This window comes from Fundulus heteroclitus, chromosome 8 (genome assembly GCF_011125445.2).
Source record: "Fundulus heteroclitus isolate FHET01 chromosome 8, MU-UCD_Fhet_4.1, whole genome shotgun sequence".
Classification (NCBI taxonomy): domain Eukaryota; kingdom Metazoa; phylum Chordata; class Actinopteri; order Cyprinodontiformes; family Fundulidae; genus Fundulus; species Fundulus heteroclitus.
The window spans coordinates 16,873,296-16,894,267 of record NC_046368.1 but is presented as its reverse complement, the minus strand read 5'-3'; the positions used below and the strand labels follow the sequence as shown (position 1 = coordinate 16,894,267).

Here is a 20,972-nt window from a genome sequence, read left to right as displayed (position 1 = left end):
AAATAAACGGTTGTTGATATATATGGTCATAAACTTTAATAAAACTCAATATTTTTCTAGATTTTGTTGTGCTCTTTTGTGACGTAAAAGGGGAACCCTGGTGCATAAACCAATCGCTGCTACAATGGCTGACAACAAAGAAATAGGGAGAAGTCTACTAGTGCGTTTCATTTGTCCTTGGTAGTTGGAATTCTCAATGTCAGTCGGAAAATTTAACTGGAACAGCCCCTAAAGTCGGTATTACCAGTCATGACAACCACATGAAAGACCTTTCAATAAACTGGCAGGGAACCATGGGCAATGGCTAAAACGAGCTTAAGACAGATCACAGCTGGAAGAAATAATAATTCAATTCTATTTCATTTATATAACGGCATTTTATAATACATGTCATCTCAAGGCACTTTCCAAAGTCAAATCAGATTATACAGATAATAAGGTGATTGCAACACAAATGGTGGGTGTGCCATCAAAAAACAGGCTGATGAAAGAATTATTACAGTCAAGAAGTCTTGTATTTTTGCATCTCAACTATGATTCGAGTCAAATTCTCAAACTTGAGTCACTATTTTTCATTAAAGGCCATGTGAGGCAGGAGATCGTGTTGGTAGCTGTCATGTCACCTACATATTGCTTGATGCAGTACATAAAGCTTGCAGAAAACCTTCTAACTGTCTTCACATTGATGCAAAGAAACAAATCTTTCCTACTTGGTTGAAGGATGACCCAAATCAGTAAACTCCCAAATGTCATGTTTTTGTGGAAGTGGCTTTCTCGACTGTTAATCAGGTAATTAAATACATCCTTAGTTCACAAAATTTCCCACTTAAATCCTGTGTGGCAAAGGTGTGGTTAGCTTTTCACAGTTATGTCATTTTTTTTAAAAGGACAGTGTGGAAAAAATGGCTTTTAATTGGCTAAAATCAAGAATTGCTTTTAGGAACACATATTCTGCCAAAGTCTAATAACATCTCATTAAAAATGAAAATGTTTTCATAGCTTAGAATTAGTTGTTTATAAATACATAGGTGGCGGGGCACCCATTGGGAAGCGCCATGTTGCGTCGCTATTTCTGATTTCAGAAGCCGAAAGGGGCCAAACTTGTCACCTATACGATGACCGTAGCTGTTAGCAGTAGCTTGGTACCAAATATATGGAGGACATATTGACATTGTCATATTTATGATTCTCTGTGGCTTCGGTAATAGTTATTATGCACATAATGCGCCAGTGTAGAAATCGTACACACTGGGGCTCTAATAATTGATGGCATAGTGGAATATGTTGTGTGCTTTTGCACACTTTTGTTTAAATGAAAACAAAATTTTATATTCCTCATATGTAAAAGCAAAAATATAGTTTTCTTATGTATCTTAACTTTATCATGCAGTTTATTTTGTAGTCTTTTTTTCATTTTAATTGTCAATCTAATGCTCTCTGTCACTTGAAAAACATGAGTCCCCCAAGATGTGTCCCAGCTATAGAAGCCTCACATCTGCATGCTTCCGCATCTCCTGCTTCTAATAGCTTTCAGCCATTTAAGCCACCAGATACCAGTCAGTAAGACAAGGCAATGTGTGTGAAATTCCTTTGCTTTCGCCTTTTGTGTGTTTGCCAGCCTGAATTCTTTGACTGATTCAATGTTTTTTTCTGTTATGGTAAATGGTAAATGGACTGAACTTATATAGCGCTTTTCCAGTCATGCTGACCACCCAAAGCGCTGTACACTATAGCCACATTCACCCAGTCGCTCTCACTAACGCGCACACATTTATACACCGAGACGCAGCTCGGTAGGCAACTTGGGGTTAAGTGCCTTGCCCAAGGGCACATCGACATATGGCAAGGGGAAGCTGGAATCGACCCACAACCTTCTGGTTGCCAGACGACTACTCAACCTATCAAGCCACAGTCGCCCTATCAAGCCACAGTCGCCCTATCAAGCCACAGTCGCCACAGTTATATTGTTTCCTCTTTATTGGTGTGCCAACAGCACCTGCCTGGATTTACCCATCTTTAGTTTCTGAAACGAAAATGCTGCAGCTGTTGCCTGTAATCTAAAGTCAGACACAGGTCAGCCTTGAGCTGTGGTTTGTGGGCCATACCTCCACCATTTCATGAGCAAATTAATTCTAAAAAAAATTCATGATAGCGGTGCCAGTTTCTATGTATTTTTTTCTAAAAACCTCTTTTTTGATGATAAAACAAAGATAAGAACCCATTGGGAAGCTTTGTGGTGCTGATTTTCACTTTAGAATGGTATGTGTTGTTTTAAAATTGTAGGCTTTATATAGGTTTTGTACACCTTTGAAACGAGTCCGCGGTCATTTGATTAGGATGATTAGGATATTCCTGGGCACCCCCAGGCACTTATGGCAGGAAAGCTATCACTTTGATAGTGTTGCAAGGGAGGGTTTTCCTCTTGAACCTGTTAATGTCTTCGCTTGATGGAAGATGATCAAGAACAGATAGGTTTGAATTGGTTTCAACAGGTTCAGGTTTGCAAAAAAGGACAAATGAAAATCAGTCCTAAAAGATTTTTTTTGGCACATATTTGTTACCTTATGACTGCACATTCCAATCCTTGTGACCAAAAAGGACAATCACTGTAACTTTATCATGTCGTGATTCAATAGTATCACTGCTATGACTTTTTTTTTATCCCAAAACTCAGTTTCCAGAAACCTTTCTTTTTTTATACGTAGACAACTTTTAATGGAGTGTGGTCATTATTACCTTTGCCTGCTGAGCCTTGCTAATGCACATCTGAGCTCATTGGAAGACAGACTATCTTTTCTAATTTACAGTGAGAGGCAAGGCAGTTTTATTTAAAGCTGTGACGACAGTCTGATGCCACTCAGATTGAAGGATTTCAGTCATGAGATATACTGTAAGCTGACACAAATTTTTCAGGCAAGGAGAAACAGCTCTCTTTGCTTTGATTGATTTGCAGACAGCCTCGACTGATGTGTGTCCAAATGCTGATGTAATGGAAACGGCACCCCTGACTATCTTGGCTTCTCTTGGCATGCCAAAAATACTGTCTTAATTGATCCTCACCGACATGCGCTTCATTTTCTCTCATTCCTACTGTGTCGCCTTTCTGATCACTCTGTCTTCGTGTTTTTTTACTCAGCGATCTCGTTATTGGTTGTATTGCCAATTTATACAAAAAACCTTCTGAATGTTTTGTTTTGTTTCAAAACAATGACACATTTACAAAATTAATATTTTCCCTTGGAGGCAAGGGGCCCATGTGAGGCACAATGAAGTAGGGAAGGGGATAGACAGAACTGAGCTACAGTTGGGACAAAGGAAAGTGTATCTCCCTGTGAGTGGGTGGTCAAAGTGGTTGTATATCTTGCCAGCTCTTTACTTGATGATTTGACATTCTCATGGCAGGCCAAACTGTGGTTGTATCTGTTGTTCTCTCAGGCAATTTTTATAATCACAGAGTGCCTGTTTCTGAGCTTGCACCCCATGTTCATTCATCGAATTTTTACAGCTTCTTATATGGTGCATAAATGACAATGACTTGTAAAAGTGTTCCCTTTTGCAAGTCATTGCAAAATGAAATAACCTTTGCACCCTCCTTTAGCTATCAGTCTGTCTTGAGCTCATATTTCTCTGTGTGTTTCAGCTCATCCACAAAACCAGACAGGTCTAAACTGCAAAGAACAATTAAAACTGTAGAGAGGACTGACCTTCTATCCATTCATGACCTGTACAGATCCAGGGCCAGAAAAAGGGCAGCTAGCATGGCTGTCGACCCAACACATCCTGGTCACAGGTTATTCAGACATTTACCTTCAGACTGGCGCTACTAAGCGCTAATGGCTAAAACGAGATGTCAAATCCGGTCAAATTCCTTGCTTGTACCCACAAACTTTTAATTAAAGTTGATTCTGATTCTTAATGTAAATGTTTTCTAATCTTACTTTGTGATTGATCTGCACAAAATAGTCTAAGTTGATGAAGTGAAATCATACATACATACCTACATACATACATACATACATACATACATACATACATACATACATACATACATACATACATACATACATACATACGAGAACTAGAAAAAATAAACATTGACGTGCGTATATGTCCACCCCCATTTGCTGTGAAGCCCCTACACAACTCTGGTGCAACCAATTAACGCCGAAAGTCACATAATTAGTGAAATGAACTCCACCTGTGTGCAATCTAAATGTCACATAATCTGTCATGCTCCACAGAAGAAACTGGAGTATCTGTGTATAGAACCATAACAAGCTGTACACTCCATAGAGCTGGGCTTTAAGTGGACCAGAAAAAAGCAATTACTTAGAGTTGAAAATAAGATGGCTCATTGTTCAGCCACCAAGAAAAAGACTGTGTCTGGCATAAAGACACAAAAATGACCAAAAGAACACCATCCCTACAGTCAAACATGGTAGTGGCACTATCATGTTGTGGGGAGGGTTTTCAGCACTAGGGACTAGTAAACTGGTCCGAGTCAAAGGAAAGATGGAGGGTGCTAAACGCAGGGATATTCTTTAGCAAAACCTTTGTCTGACTGCCTGTGATTTGAGACTGGGACGGAGGTTCACCTTCCAGTAGGACAGTGACCCAAAGCATACTGCTAAGCAACACTCAAGTGGGAAACATTTGAATATGTTGATCTGGTAAAAGTTCAGGCCTCAGTCAAATAGAGAATCTGTGGTTAGACTTGAACATGGCTGTTTTTAAAAAACGAAAATCATTCAATAATTCACCTTAATTACAGGTCGTGAGTCAACAAAAAATAAAAAATGCCAGGGGTGGGGTTGGGTTGGGTTGGGTTAAGCCACTTTAATAATAAGAAAGACTGTTGGCTGTGTTTCAGTACAAAAATTAAAATGTTGCAATCTATTTTTAAATAATAATAATAAGAAGAAAAATCTCTTTCAAATGTCCTCTCCAAGTTGTGTTTGCGAGAGGCTTCATTCCCTTTTCCAATGCAACTCTGCTGTGGGGAATTTGAAAGGAGGCAACAGGCATATCCACACATCTCATAATGTACTCTAAAATAACCTGAAAGTTGACTAAATCTTTTCATAAAATCCCTGTCATGACATCTTTCTGCTTTTCTTGCTTCTCCTACCTCAGTGTATCCATCTGCACGTTATGTGGCCTTGTAATTTAAACAGCATGACTGTAAAATGCTGGCATTGTTCTGCCCAGCAAAGGAGCCAGCAAGGCCTGCACGTCTTTTTTGAGGTTCTAAGGGAATACCACATCCACCCTGCTCAATAACAAGACCAGACAAACTATGCGAACAATGCCCAAACAGGTCACGTTACAAGCAAAACAATGATTTGACAGTATTGGAACAGATTGCAAAAGACATTAAAATGAGAATGGGCGTTTTTGGCAAAGTGACTTTCACATAAACAATGATATATCTTAATTTCTTCATTTTTATGCATTTCAGAGTAGTTTGTAGGATTGGAATGCCATGTGAGTTGTTCATTTTGTCTCACTTTGTTTTGTGGTTTCCTTTGTGTCCTTCTGCTGTTTTTACAGTGGTTACTCTGTGGAAATACTGCTCAAAGCTTACAGTTTTTCTTAACCAGTCATAAATATTTCTCAAGATTTAATTCACTTTTTCAAAACTTCTCCTGAAGTAGGAAAACAGTTAATGTGGACCAAAACATGATTTTTTTTTACCCCCCGCTAACCCACCGCCCTCCCTCACTCACTCTGTCTCTGTCGCTCTCCCTATTTCCAGTAAATCTTTACTAACAGAACAAGTTTCACCACAATAGTGCAATATTTATGGCACCAGAACAAATGGAATATGGGTGTCAAATGACCAGGGTAACCCTTTGCAGTTAAATGCTGTAACTGTACTGTTGCCTGCCTACAGTGCTTCCCTTGTTAAATGTTTCTTTGCTTTTGTGACTTAAATGTTTCAGATCTTTGAACTAATTTTTTATTGGACAAAAATAACCTGAACGCCCTCACATTATGTTGGTTCAATTTCACTAGTCTTCCCCGGACCTAAGTGGCCACCAGACCTGTAGTATCTGAAAATGTCATGATCTGCATGTGTTTGTGTTACTTGCACCCACCTGATTTCTATTTCATCTGTGTTGTATTTAAGACCATGCTCTCTGTTCCCTCAATGTGTGGCCATCTTTGTTCTTCCCTGGATTATTAAAATATATATATTCAAACATGCATCTGCCTATGTCCTGTTGCCACTTCAGTCCTTTACTTCTGCAAACCATGACAGAACGACCGCAACATGAGAAGGACCAGGTAACAGGAGTAGAACTCAGTAGTCTATTAGAGTACTTTGGTGAGCGCGGAGAAACATGCGCCGTATGAAGATGAGGTGGAACAGCAATCATCTGTTTGGAGCTCTAAACTAGTGATTCCACCTTCAGCAACCGGTCCCCATTTCAGCTTCTCTCCACCACCTCAGAGCAGAACAACGTGCCAGCATCCGGACGCCAAAACAAAGAGCGCACACAGCCACCAACCCACGAATCTGACTTTGACGAGAGTCAACGAAGTCCTGCGCCAGCATGCCCCTAGCCTGTTCCCCAGCTAAAGCATAGGCCTTCAGTGAGGGATCAAGCTTGTGTGGCTGATTTAGGTTCTGAAGATTCTAGAACCTGCCTTACGCTACCTAACAGCAGCTCCATGCTACGGGATAGCACCTACATCAGCTCCACGCTACCTCCATGTCCAAGAATCAGTTTCACACTGCCCGAGAGTACCAGAACCTACTCCTTGCCTCAAACTGCTGCTGCCTCCTCGTGTTCATCTCCCTGAGTTCTCTGACTAGGGTGTCCAGACGGATATGCCTAGTAATGCAGGTCCAGGGAATTCCAGATACTGGTGGAGACTAACAGACTCTGTTAGTCTTCACCACCTTGGGAGGCAATTCCCATTTTGACCTGGGGGTCTCCAGTTGGTATTCTTATCAGATGTTTCTGTACACTATACCAGTCACTTAGCTGGGGCGTTTAATGTATTCCTTCCCTGCTGGTATCTTACACCCTGCTGTGAGATGCTGGATGGTTTATGTTATCTCTTTGCAATGCCTGCACCCGGGGTCTTGCCTGGTATGTTCTGGGCATCTATTGCTTCGGTGCTCAAAACCTGCTCCTTTGCTGCCATGATCAGTGTTTCAATGCTGCCCTTCAGTCCAGCCCTCTCTAACCATTGGTTGGATTTGGTCATATCAGCCACTTCAGGTGGTACATCCCATACAGGGGTTTTTCCTCCCATGATCTTTCCTTCAGTTCCTTCTCTTCCAGCGTCCATTGTCTGAGACATTCACTGATCACCTCATCCCTTGGGAATATCTTCCTGATATATTCTTGGAGCTTGGATGTTTCATATTCAGTGGTGGCTCTGATGCTCACTAGACCTCTGCTTCCTTCTTTGCGCTTAGTGTATAGCCAGTGGATACTGGATTTGGGGTTGAATCTACCATGCATGGCGAGTAGCTTTCGTGTCTTAACGTCAGTGGTCTGGATTTCCTGCTTTGGCCAACTTATTATTCCAGCAGGATATCTGTTTTCTGGCAAGGCATAGCTGTTGATTGCCCGGACCTTGTTCTTGCTGTTAAGCTGATTTTGCAAAACTTGCCTTACTCGTTGCAGGCTGTTGCTGCTTTCCTTGTGGCCTCTTTGTGGTTGCCATTTGCTTGTGGTATTCCAAGGTACTTATAGCTCTCTTCAGCATCTGCTATTCTCCCTTTTGGGAGTGCAATCCCCTATGTGTGGATTACCTTCCCTCTCTTTATCACCATCCGGTCACATTTCTCCAGCCGGAATGACATTCTGATGTCCCTGCTGTAGATTCTGGTGGTCTGGATCAACAAGTCAATGTCTCACTCACTCTTAGCATACAGCTTTATCTCAGTCTATGTACAGGAAGTGGCTGACAGTGTCCCCACTTCTAAGTCAGTACCCATAGCCAGACCTGTTGATTATTTGGCTGAGGAGGTTCAGGTCTATGCAGAACAGCAGAGAAGCCAGAGCATCTCCATGGTATATTCCGCATTTGATGGAGATTTCTCTGCCTCAGCAGAGAAACAATTTTCATCTGATTATTTTCACATCTGGTGTGTAACACTGCTGTTACAAATATATTGCTGGCTTTACTGTTCAACTAACCTGTGTGTTTATTTGTCACAGGAACTCAATCAGAGAAACAACAATGATATGTTGAGTGTATAAATTACATAAAGTCATTCCTTTTAACACATTGATGAATAAGGTCATTTTCATTAAAATCATTAAAAGGGTTTTATTATGGAGGATGAATATGATAATATACTGTAAGATAAGAGGATTGATCTTGTATTACAGCAGAAAGTTACAAACATACACATCTACAAACCAGTGTTGTAGTACTCGAGTCCGAGACTCGAACTCGAGTCCGAGTCATTAGCTAAATTTAGAGACTCGTGACTTGACTTGGACTTGAGCACTGATGACTCGAACTTGGACTCGGACTCCTACATTCAGATCATTCTGACTCGGAAATTGAGAAAAAGACTCGACTTTTTTTATATATCATTAGGCTATAATTTTAATATGTCATTAGATTATTATTTGGTGCATGATTTTAATATCTAAATGGCGTACCGCACACGTGACGTCACCATCTTATGAGCGACGCCCCTTGCCGCTAAGGTAGGGCAAACAGTGTGAGAGGGCACGTAGCAACCAGCCATTACACATGCAACAGATACAATGATATGACCGACTTTTCCGCTGTTAAACATTCACAAGAGGATGTCCAGGCGCCCAGTTTACTGGTAGAACTGTGGAACAACATACCAACGTTCAGCTCAAACGATGGCTTGGCCGAGTTGATAGAACGGTAAGTAGATGTTTTTCTCCTGCTCGGCGTTCATGCCGTCATCTGCCGTTTTTTTCTGTTTGTAGTCACCGTCTAGGAATCGGTATAAATAGTCCGGCCCGCCGAACAATTTAGTCCAGTCCGGTGGACAAATGCATTATCATTATCCAACGGCTGGATCTCTTCCCTGCATCGACCGATCTGCACCAGATTTTTTGTGAGTCATGTGGGAACCCTGCCGAACTCGTTTGTGGGAATCGCCCGGTGTACGGGCGAGGTAAATGCGTGACAGCATCTGCGGTGGCGGGCGGCCGGCGGTGCGCGAACCCCGCTGGCCGGCCGGAGCCGCGGCGGTGCACGAACTTGGATCAATAGTGACTCGACTCGGACTTGACTCGGACTCGACTCAGATTTTATTTCAAGGACTTGGACTTGATTCGGACTTGAACACTGGAGACTCGAACCTGGACTCGGACTCAAGGCATAGTGACTTGACTACAACACTGCTACTAACAAAAAACATAATCCAAAGGATGCATTGAAAAATACTAAACACGATGGCATTCCAAGCTTATTAACAGATGTAGCTTTGAGTATTTAGAAGCAGGGATCATAGCGTTTGAATAGCTTGGGGTTGGAATTTGATTAGCAATTAATGAATTTTACTGTTTTTTTTTTTTTGTTTTTTTTTAGGTTCACCCTCGTTGCAGTGGATAATCGGGGCAGTCACACTGAGTCAAGCTTCGTCTCCGTGCGCACATCTTGTCCAGTGGTTGATGACAGTCGAGCTGAAGGTACTTTGGCTTCTTGGCTTTTGCAGCTGAAAGCTGATGAACACAGTTTCAGTGCTCTTTCCAACTTTGTTGAGTATCCTCCTGTTTACCTAAGCAGGTCTCCCCCCCTCCCTGTAATTGTTATCATGTCAATACTCCTCCAGTTCCATACTCAACCAGAATGTACTGTGTTCATTTCTTTTCTGCAGTTTTTACCCTTCTCTTTAAAAGCTTGACACTACAGAAGAAGTTGCAATCATTTACATTTTGTGTTGCTGGAACCATTTCAAGGAAGAACTTCAAAATGCACCGTTTGTTTTAAGACATGTGACATAGACTAAGTGAAAGCTGGTGGTAATTGTTTAGTGGCTAGCATTAGCTTTCTCAAATTTCCTTATTTATCTTTGGTTTAACGGTTGCAAAGCTAACTTTTTGGTTAGCTGTGCCCACCACTGTTAATGACTTAACAGAGTAGTAATTTGTTTTACAAGAGAATGGTGTAATACAAAAAATTTTATTTGAGTACACACAGTTGTAGCTTGATGAAGAGTTATGTTTTTTCCCAAATCGATAAAAAATGTCCACAATGACACCTAAGGATTAAGGAACAAAAATGCCTCCCAAGTCAAATCTCCTCCCAAGCAACAATCTTGCCCATTTGGTGGCTGAAATGGAGCACCAAACATGGGACAGTGAAATATAGAGGAATATTTTATCCTCTCACAAGTAAAAATAATAACGATAATGCTGATGGCTTCCAACATTATGATAAGGAGATCCCACTGGAATTGTGGCACAGTGGAGGAGTCACCATCATGTTCCTTTTCAATTAAGGTCTTTTGTCTGTGCAACAATGACTGGGTCCTTCAAGAGGACAGTTGTCTGACAAAGCTCTTCTTCCTATTTTATACCATCCTATGTATTATCCAAAGTGATCTTAAAATGTTTGTTGAAGAATAGCAAGGGGGGTCGATTCCAAACCACAGATGCCCTTTGTGAAGCCATCTTCATTACAGAGTGTAACATTATCACTAACCATATAGAAACACTAACATCAAACATGTCTAAACAACTTTTTAAGAGATCCACAAGAATGGTGTAACTACAATTTAGTCCTTTTTTGACACATTTAGATATGTTTGTCTTTTGATCACTAGACACACAGTCTGTTTGAGTCTAAATGTCTTTTTTTTTTTTTCAAAATGAATTCCCTGAATTTGCTTTTTTGTGCCTCCTTAAGCTCAATCTACAAGCTAATGGTAATCCAGCAGCATGAAATGCAAATATTTGTAACTTTTTGTTTGATCGAGTATATACAGTATTTGTTTTAGCAAGTTTGTTTTAGTTGTAATTTATAACTAATGTCTGCATCAAATCATTCTGGTAACTGTCTAGAAGGTCAGAACAAAACATCACAAAGGAGATGTATTCACACATGGATTGCTATTATCATGAATAAACATTCACTACAGTTACAATTCATGAAACAGAAGTGACCAAATTACATTTTGAAAAAAAAAATCAATTCTAATGTGTGAAAAAATATGGGTCCAAAGTACTTCAGCAGGATCTGAAGTTTGATTGTCTTGATCATCTGATCAAATTAATAGACACAACCTACTAATTGGTCATTAACTTTTCTTACTCCCTTTTACCACTTTGGCTCTCTTTCATCATGACAGAAATAGCTGACAGGGTGTACAACTTGTACAATGGCTACACCAGCGGAAAGGAACAGCAGATGGCCTACAATATGCTGATGGAGATCCCTGCGCCGCTACTTTATAGAGTCCAGCACCACTACAATTCCCACTATGAGAAGTTTGGGGACTTTGTCTGGCGTAGTGAGGATGAGCTGGGCCCCAGGTGAGAAAACAGTGAGCTTTAAAAACATCAGCATTTGAAATTATTTCACAGCAACCCAAAGAATAGATGGGGTGGATTTTGTATCCTGTAAAGAAATAAACAAATTAACTATTATTTTGCCCAGTCTTCATGCAGTTAAGCTCTCTTTTCATCACATTTGATGGCTTTGTGCTATTTATGATCAATTAACATCAATCTGATGTTTCTTGCATAAGATGCAAAGCTGCCTGAAGCAGCTGTCAGATTCAGATCGTTCACTCATTTCTCTTAACAGTACACTACCACCATCCCTTCATCCCTACCCTCAAACCAATTCCCCTTGCAATACTATAGGGGTGCTATTTCAAAACACAAGGATGCAATTTCAGTGTTGCTTCTCCTGAAAGGGGAGCAAGCCAGGTCACCATTGAAATGCCAGGGTTGTAGTCACGCCACACATCACCATGACAATGCCAAAACAACATTTGATAGCCAAGCCAAACACTAAATATGATACTCAACTAATGCTTCCTCGACTTCCAAGACCATTACTACTTCTTCCCCATAAAAATGTTCATTTGTAATCAGAATATACCAAGACAACGTTCTTCACCCGGGACCTTCTTGACAGGGACACCCTCATTTGTAGTTTGAAGAAAAAGAGCCAGAGTGACTGAAAAAACAAAATTTGAAGAATGAAGTATAAACAGTGATTTTAGAGGGGAAAAAATGTTTAAAACAAAAATATGCATGCATGTGAGTCTGTGAAGAGAGTTGCTCCAGGACTCGTGATAGCAATACAAAATCTTAGGTTACAGCCAATGTTTTGGTTTGTCCACCCACACTGCCTGGAACCGCTCTTTTCCAGCTATAAATAATATAATAATTGAGGAAAAACTTTGGTCTGTAGGAAGCTTATGCTTCTGTCTGATTGGTGAAGGGGGTAGGAGAACCAAGTTTGCCATTGGGACATAGAATGCTTGTTGAATGGTGTGCATTCCGTGTGTGTGTGTGTGTGTGTGTGTGTGTGTGTGTGTGTGTGTGTGTGTGTGTGTGTGTGTGTGTGTGTGTGTGTGTGTGTGTGTGTGTGTGTAGGCATCTTCAAGAAAGTGGAATTGGGGAAATGGGGGTTGGGATCTGGGGGTGCTTTTGGGTGAGTGAGTGTGGATTATTTACTGCTTCAAGTTGGCAGGGTTTAGCCTCATTGCAGTAATTTACAAGAAGGCTCCTTTGGTGGTGCGTTTTAAAAGGTAAAACAATAGCCAAGAAGAACGTAAGCACAGTCAGCACTCCTGCAGGAGCCGATAATCCTAGAAGCCTCCCACATATGTCCACCATTGTTACAGTTTAACGCCTGTTTTGTGATTTGCACGTGCTGTTATAAGTGATTCCTGTTTTTCTTTTCATAATTTTTTATGATGAACACCTTTCATACTTTCTCATGTCATTCATTTTAATTGTACTTATTTTCTAACAACTCAGAATAGCCTTATTTAAGACATGTTAAAGCTTACTTGCTACATTTAGAACATGAGTAACAGAAAGATCCACATTTTATAGTATATTTTTTTCTTATCAACAACAAATGCATTTAGTCTGTCTCTAGGGCTTGTAATTCCAGGCTTCCTTGATAATGAGCTTGGAATTCTGTTTATTCAGAACCAAGAATTAAAAGGAAATGAAAGAAGCCCCCGACCCCACTCCCAACACACGCACACACTCATTTCAGCAAACGAGTGAAAAAGATGTCTACACTGTACTGTTTGCTTAACTAAGGACAGATGTTGATGTTCAGCAAATGCTGTTTTTCAAAATTATGGTGTTTTTGGCTTTCTCCTTGTGTCTGTAGTATGTTTTGATATTCATATAAGATAAAAGGTACATAAACATACATAATTATTGTCCACTCATATGGTAAGATAAGAAATACCTTTACTGTTGCACAATGGGGAAATTCAGGCATGGCAGTGGCAAAAACACATAAAGAAACACACCAGATCTGAAATGGAAAACAAGCTTGTCTGAAGTAAAAGTTCTAAAGCAACAGAAAGAGAATTTATCAGAAAGGCAAAAAATACAAAAAAATAAGAAAGTATGTAATCCGTGGGCCAAAATCTGTAGGACGTCTCCTTAAGAAGTTTTGTATGAACTGTCAGGGGGCAACTTTCTTGCACTTGGATAAGTTGCTACACATAGCAGTGATCTCAAAACACCAATGTTCCCATGTTTTCACTTGCACATTAATAAGTTATAGGGGATGAAGGACCTGCGGAAGCGCTTCTTTGAGCATCTAGGGTGCAACAGTCTCTCACTGAAAGAGCTCTCCAGCTGTGGTGTATGTTTAATTCCATTAACTTGTGACACAGAGACATTTTTTTGTTGTTTTACTTACTTGAGAGAGCATATTTGCAGTGAAGTTCACGTTTTCAGCTAAACTAGCTGTCCCTTTAGAATGGCAGAAGAAAATATGTTACTATTCTTCATATCATACATGCATTAATGATTATAACAGACCTGCAAAATGCTACACCTGGTACATTTAAATTCATAATTCAAGAGAGTACTAAATAGTTAATTATCCAAATTTTTGGTTGTCTTGTAATTTGAGTTATATTCTAATTCATAAAGACTCCTGACAGTTTAAAATTTTATTTGAATGAATAATCATACTATAGTTGACTAAAAATTACAAACTCTTTAATACATTTCAACGTTAACCTATTGTAAATACAGAAAATCAAAGTAAAAAACTAGAAATAACTGATAATATAATAATAAAGATAATACAGTAAATTCAGGTTATGACCAGGTCTTAAAATTAAGTAATACATTTTGTAACATTGAATGAATGACAACACAACAAATTGAGTTTGAGTGAGTGAGTGAGTCCATTCTTGTACTTGTAGCTAAGCAAGAGCATTTTTTGCTAATTTTACTAGTAAAGTGAGGACTTTTATGTAAAGTGAGTACCACACGTTTTTCTGGGCTATGGGTTTAGGACTAAGATGTCAATTAGGTTAACCCCTGGCTCACATTGAATGCAATGCAGTTACGGATGCAACGCTGTAAGGATCCCAGATAATTAAAAATCAGTGTGTCAACTCACATCAGTTGCATGCTGATTGCAGGTCCAGTTACCGAGGCCGTGCAGCGCTGCGAAAAAATCCACAAGAAGGAAGTTTGACCCGATGCCACAGCAGTTACCGGATCAAGCTCCTGAATTTCATGAGCTAAACATGAGCTATACAGGAAACGTTGGGCGCTAAACAGGATAAAGTTCCGGTGAATTTCAGAATAGAATCACCGCACCAACTTAGGTAGCTTGACTAGTGTCAAAACGGCGACTCAGAAAAACCTAAATCGATATTTTGTCCCAGTTTCAAGGCTGGAAAAATGCAGAGGGTTGCGTCAGATTAAGAGGAAAAACAAGAGTCTAGAACTAAGATTAGGGACTTTGGATGTAGGGACTATGACAGGAAAAGCTAAAGAGATGGCAGACAATTCAGAGGAGAAAGGTGGACATATTGTGTGTTCAGGAGACCATGTAGAAAGATAGGAGCGGGGTTCAGCCTTTTTCAACCATAGTGGATAGGAAGAAAAATTATGTCGGAGTTATTTTGTTGGAGGAGTTCTTCAAGAATGTTCTGGAGGTAAAAGGAGTGTGAGATAGGGTGATGAGTCCCAAAATGCAAATTGAAGGTGTGATACTCAATGTTGTTTGTGGTTATAGGCTAAGCAAAGATCAACGAGGATGAAGTGAGGGATACATTGAAATGGATAAAAAGTGGAAAGACAGTTGGTCATGATGATATACCTTTGGAGGTATGGAGGTGTCTAGGAGTGACAGCCGTAGAGCTTTTGACTAGGTTGTTCAATGAGATCTTAGAGTCCGAAAAGATGTGTGAGGAATAAAGAAGAAGTGTGCTGGTACAACTACAGAGGAATAAAACTGATGAGTATTACAATGAAATTATAGAAAACTATAGAGGAAGACTGAGGTAATAAAATAGGATCTGTGAGCAGCAGTATGGTTTCCTGCCCAGAAAAAGTACTATAGATGTAGTTTTTGCTTCGAGGATGTTGATGACAAAGTACAGAGAAGGTCAGAGAGAGCTGCCTTGTGTTTTTGTAGATATAGAGAAAGCAAATGTCAGGATGCCAAGAGAGGAGCTGTAGTACTGTATGAGGAAATCTGGGGTGTCACAGAAGAATGTTACAGTGGTGCAGGACATGAATGAGAGCTGTAAGACAGTGGTGAGGTGTGCTGTAGTTGTGACATAGGAGCTCAAAGTGGAAGTAGGACTGTGTCAAGGATCGGCTCTAAGACCTTTCTTGTTTGCTGTGGTGGTGGACAGGTTGACATATGAGGTTAGACAGAAATCTCCTTGCACTATGATATTTGCAGATGACATTGTGATCTGTGGTGAAAGCAAGAAACCGGTGGAGGGAAGTCTATATAGAAAGGGATTCGCCCTGGAAAGGAGAGGAATGAAGTTTAGCCATAGGAAAACAGAATAAGTGTGTGAATGAAAGGGACTCAAGTGGAGCCATGAGGTAACATTAAGCAGAGATAAAGAAAGGTGGGGGATTTTACGTACTTAGAGTCAATAGAACAGAACAATAGCAAGTGTGAAAAAGAGAAGATACGTGTCGAAGCAGGTTGGAATGAATGGAGAAAAGTGTCTGGTTTATTTTGTGATAAAAGCATATCAGCAACAATGAAAGGAAATGTGTACAAGACGGTGGTGAAACCAGCAATGTATGGTTTAGAGGCAGTGGCCCTAAGGAAGAGACTGGAGGCACAGCTGGAGGTAGCAAAGAGGAAGATGTTGAGGTTCGTTTTGGGAGTAACGAGGATGGATGGGATCAGGAATGAGTACATCAGAGAGACCAGACTGAGATGGTTTGGACCTGTACAGAGGAGGAATAGTGAATGCATTAGTAGAAAGACATTGAGGTTGGAACTTCCAGGCAGGAGGCCTAGCGGTTGGTGTGAGAGAAGAAGGGGGAAAAAAAGATGACAGATGGCTTGTTGTGATGACCCCTGAAAGGAAAAAGCTGAAAAAACAAGAAAAGGAGGTAGATATTTCTTCCTTAACATTTAGCCTTCCTGTTACCTTCAAGGAACACTTTTCATTTAAGTTGTGTTCTATTTTTTTTTTAAGTTTAGTTTAGTTTAGTTTTTAAATTTACTTTAACTGAATCCACGTCATTAAAGTTAGTGACACCTGCCTATTACCACAGAAGTGAATACAGGATAGTGTGCACATAATACAAATGGAAAATACATAATAAGCAAATAAATAAAGCAGAAATTAAGGAATTTTTAAAATGCCAATTTGAGTTTGATTTTATTTATTTTTTTTTTGTAGATATTGTCACTTTTTTTATCAGTGTTGTCTTTATATTCTATTATCAGTAGTAGTAGTAGTAGTAGTAGTAGTAGTAGTAGTAGTATCATTATTTTTATTATTAGTGGTAGTATTTGGATATCAACTTTTTTGGTGATAAATCAGAGGAAATCTACAGGTCACTAATAATGTCAATTCAAACATTAGAAAATATAAATAACTTACATAACAATCTTGAATATGCTAAAGGTCCATTGATGTATCATAAATACTCTTTTGTTGTCTGTTTTTGTAGAAAAGCTAACCTGATACTTCGTAGAGTGGAGACTATCAGCCTTTTCTGCCGATCCCTCCTTCGCAGCACCCACATCCAGAGCCGCACAGATACGATGGCATATATCTACTGCCGGAGCGAAGATGGTGGATCTCCCAGCAACATATGGCATGGTTCCTTACATGACAGACGTGCAATGTGCATGGAAAAGCTCATTTCTTTACAGCGTAACACTTACAGTAACACTAAACTCCGGTGAGAAATAAATGGAGAAATGAGCACATATCTTCTTTTTCTGCAAAATGACACCATTGATTGGTAAACCTCATCGGTACGCTCTGCAGCAAGTGTATCTCACGTGACTGGCGTATTTTAAAAATACCAGGAGAGCCTTCAAGAAAACCTCAGAATTCACTGGACATCTTGTTAAAGCTACCAAACAAAAACTTATTTTTGTGTGGCATACTTTTATTAGAAGACAGAAGATATTGCAGTCACTGGAGTGGACATGTTTTTCAGCTACAGAATACCAGTGATTGTGCACATCAGTGAGAAACTGCAGTATAAACATGTAAAACTGACAGCCAACGGCATAAAAAAGAAAAACATACAAAAACAGTGGTTGGCTTAAATATCATGAATGTAAGAATATTGTTCATTTTTGGTGCTTACCTTGGACACTGAAAAACAAAAGAAAGAAAAAAACAATTATGTAATTTATTGGCCTTTGCTACATTCATTGAAAAGAAAAGGCTGAATTGTGTGATAGCCATTTAAAAACGATATTTATTTATTTTTATTTCACATTATTTAAGAAATATATTTATTTGCATAAGGAATTTAAAATAATTAGGTGAGTACACAGGTAATGATATTACACTTTGATAGCTTTTATTTAGGGTTGCAGTTGAAAATTCTGACGCCTGGAAGCATTATGCAAAGATGGTTTATTGGTTGAATATAATCAAGGCATTCTTCTTAAGCTTTAATTTCTTAGACAAAATGCAGGAATGATTTTGTCTTGTTCCCTTTTCATCTTTAAAGTTTTTAAAAGTAAACCTAATTTTGTATATAGCAACTGTATTAAAGGATGTTTTATAAGGCTGTCCTAATCAAGATTTTTTTGTCACGGATAATGTCATGAAAAGTAGGTATTTGCTTATACATAGTCTCAATCAGATACAGGCCTTTTTAATACACATTAATACAACTATTAAAATGCTGTTTATGTAATTGAAGCCTCAGAAGTTTGAAGTGCTTGAAATGACCAACTATCCTCCTCTTGGTAGCCTATGCTTCTGCAATGCTGTACCTATACGAGTGTGTACACAAAAAAATCCAATGCTCGAAATCCCTACATCATGCCTCATTATTTCATATTTATTGCATTATAACCTAAAGTAAAGGGGTGCTCTCTTTATCAATTTCCCATCTGTTTCACACCTTGTTGATTGCTTGCACATATGCTTTGAGGTATGACATCCACAACCCTGCTGGGCATGAAGCACACCCCATTTTTGATCTACGAGGAATCAACGAGTGTCATTCAAAGTAGTGACATCGAGCAAAACTTGGAACTTCAGATGTCTGTAGCGAAGCTAATAGCAGCCACAGTAGATAACTACCCTGAAGGTAATGGATACTTCTTTAAATAAACATCCTGGGTAGTACTGTATCAGCTATCTCGGATCTATAGAAGGGAGATCATATCATGGCTTGACCAGCTACAATGCGTCACAAGTGGATGAAACAATATTATCCACTTTAGCAATAGGTTGGTAATCCTGAATAGTAAATTCAAACACCTGTTCTGCAACTTTTCTGACTTTTTGCTGTCCCTTTGAAATGTAACTCTTCTCTTTGGAGTTTCCTCTAAAGTTTGTTGCTTCACCTTACTAAGGTTTAGTTAGCTGGATGAACTTTGGGTATGTAGCGTCTTCCCCAAAGCATCAAAAAAGAAAGTGGACATTGAACTGTTTTATTTTTCTGTTTTAAAATATTTCCAAAACACAGACATCTCAGTAATGGCTCTGTCAGTTTTACCCTTCACCAATTTATACCTCTGTTTCAGCCTCCACGTTGACAGTTAATTTCGTCCTACTACCATTTTGTACCTGTAAAAAAAAAATTTACCTAAACTGTGAGGGTATTAAATAGCTAAGGGGATGAAATTACCTGCACCCGTAAAAAGCACTAATTTGCGTATTCCATCTCAACTTTTTACAGCAGCTAAAATTTGTATAGTTTTTATAAGCTATTGCTTTATTTTGTGACTGAAGTAAAATCTTGTGATCAGGGCAACAAGATGTAATGTATGGGCAATCATCTAGAACAGGCTTATATTGAAGGCAACTGGACTTTCACTTACTTTTTGTGAATATTTTTTGACACCTTCCAGAATTTTTTGTCAACCCTAGTTGCTCGCAATTAAGCTACCTGGAGGTTTGGAGTAGTCTTGTGTAGTTATTGAATGATTCATTTAAAAAGAACAAATCATCTGAGTGAACAAACTGAACCGAATCACTTCATTAAATGATCCCTACATTTCTCAGTACGTAAAGTTGAGGAGAAGGCCAGCGCACGGCCCGGACAGTACTGAAACTTCAGCTTTCAGTATGTGAATTGTGAATCTAAACACTGACTTCCCAGAGTGATTCAGTCTACTGTTACCTACTGCAGGTGATACGGTATCATGTCACAGAGAATGGTATCTTTTTCTCCAAGTTAACAATGATGAGTCGAGCTACATTAAAACAAATTTGTGAGTGCACACACATACCTGTCGCCCCAGTCTGTTACTCATCTTAACAGACACACAGAGCAAGGAAACTGTGGGCAAAGGAGACAGCAGAAGAAGGAGGAATAGCAGGGACGACAAGAGAGATTATATGTAATTTATTGTGACATTTAGTCACAATAAATTTATTTTTCTTTCACTGCTGGTAGTGCATGCTCCAAATTAATAGGCAGTGACTGGCAGCAATAGTGCCATCACTTCCCGCACAGTATTAGTTGCTGAATCACTCAATCCTATTCATGAATCAGTACATCTTTCATTCCTGCTCTTCCTGAGATTTGCAAACCTCCTGGACACATCTACTGCTGCCACTGATTTGTGATTTTAGTGTACTGGTGATTCTAGTGTACTGCTGAATGTAGCAGGAGACAGAATCACTCAGCGCTGAGTTGAGTTACTCATTGTACTGCATTAATCAGTACAGTTTCTTCCTTCTGCCACTACTGGACCGCTGTACTGCCGCTGAACGAATCATTACTGATTCGTTCAACATGAACGTGACTCAGCCTGTGAAACCTGTACGCTGTGAACAAGTGAACCGCTCTGATTCGTGCAGTATGCAAATCTGTGGCAATGTGTCACTGACTCTCGCATTACACAAAGGAACGAGATGGATGGACAGATGTGATTTGGGATCAATAATGCAGTATTTTATTTAATGGACTTTTTTATGATGTAATCTCGAATTATATATTTTTAAGAAGTAATAGATTTTTGATCCAGCAGTTGTTTTTGCCAATGATTTTTTCCTATTTCTTATGAGTAATGCATCACAGACAAAATTACCAAAACTTGTGGACCACTGTGGATTTGAAATATGGCAGCAGCCCTCCGTGACTGGCTGCAGATGGGTCCCCTGTTTTGCGGGGAAGTACTGTGCTGCTTTGTTCACGCCCTGAAAAAAGCAAGCAGTGATATTTTTTTTGATCCAAAAGTTTTATTTTGAGACGTGCTTTTTTCGATCTGAGCTGGCTTACTTCCAGTTGCTAGAACTTCAAAATAAGGTACGGAGAGAGCCTGAAAAGTCTTTATTACTTGTTTTAACCATAAATAAACAAACAATTATCTTAATAGCACAGTGT

At 39.5% G+C, this 20,972-nt stretch overlaps 1 protein-coding gene across 1 annotated transcript in view; it reads left to right on the top strand.

Moving 5' to 3' along the window:
• Positions 1-19,627, top strand: part of LOC105934496 (astrotactin-2) — a 160,208-nt gene extending 140,581 nt beyond the window's left edge. Inside the window, exons 11-13 of the mRNA XM_036140219.1 lie at positions 9,544-9,644; positions 11,306-11,489; positions 17,115-19,627. Of these exons, the coding sequence (XP_035996112.1) occupies positions 9,544-9,644; positions 11,306-11,489; positions 17,115-17,352 (523 nt within the window). The 3' untranslated portion in view covers positions 17,353-19,627. The remainder of the gene's footprint in view (positions 1-9,543; positions 9,645-11,305; positions 11,490-17,114) is intronic.
• Positions 19,628-20,972: the final 1,345 nt, after the last annotated feature.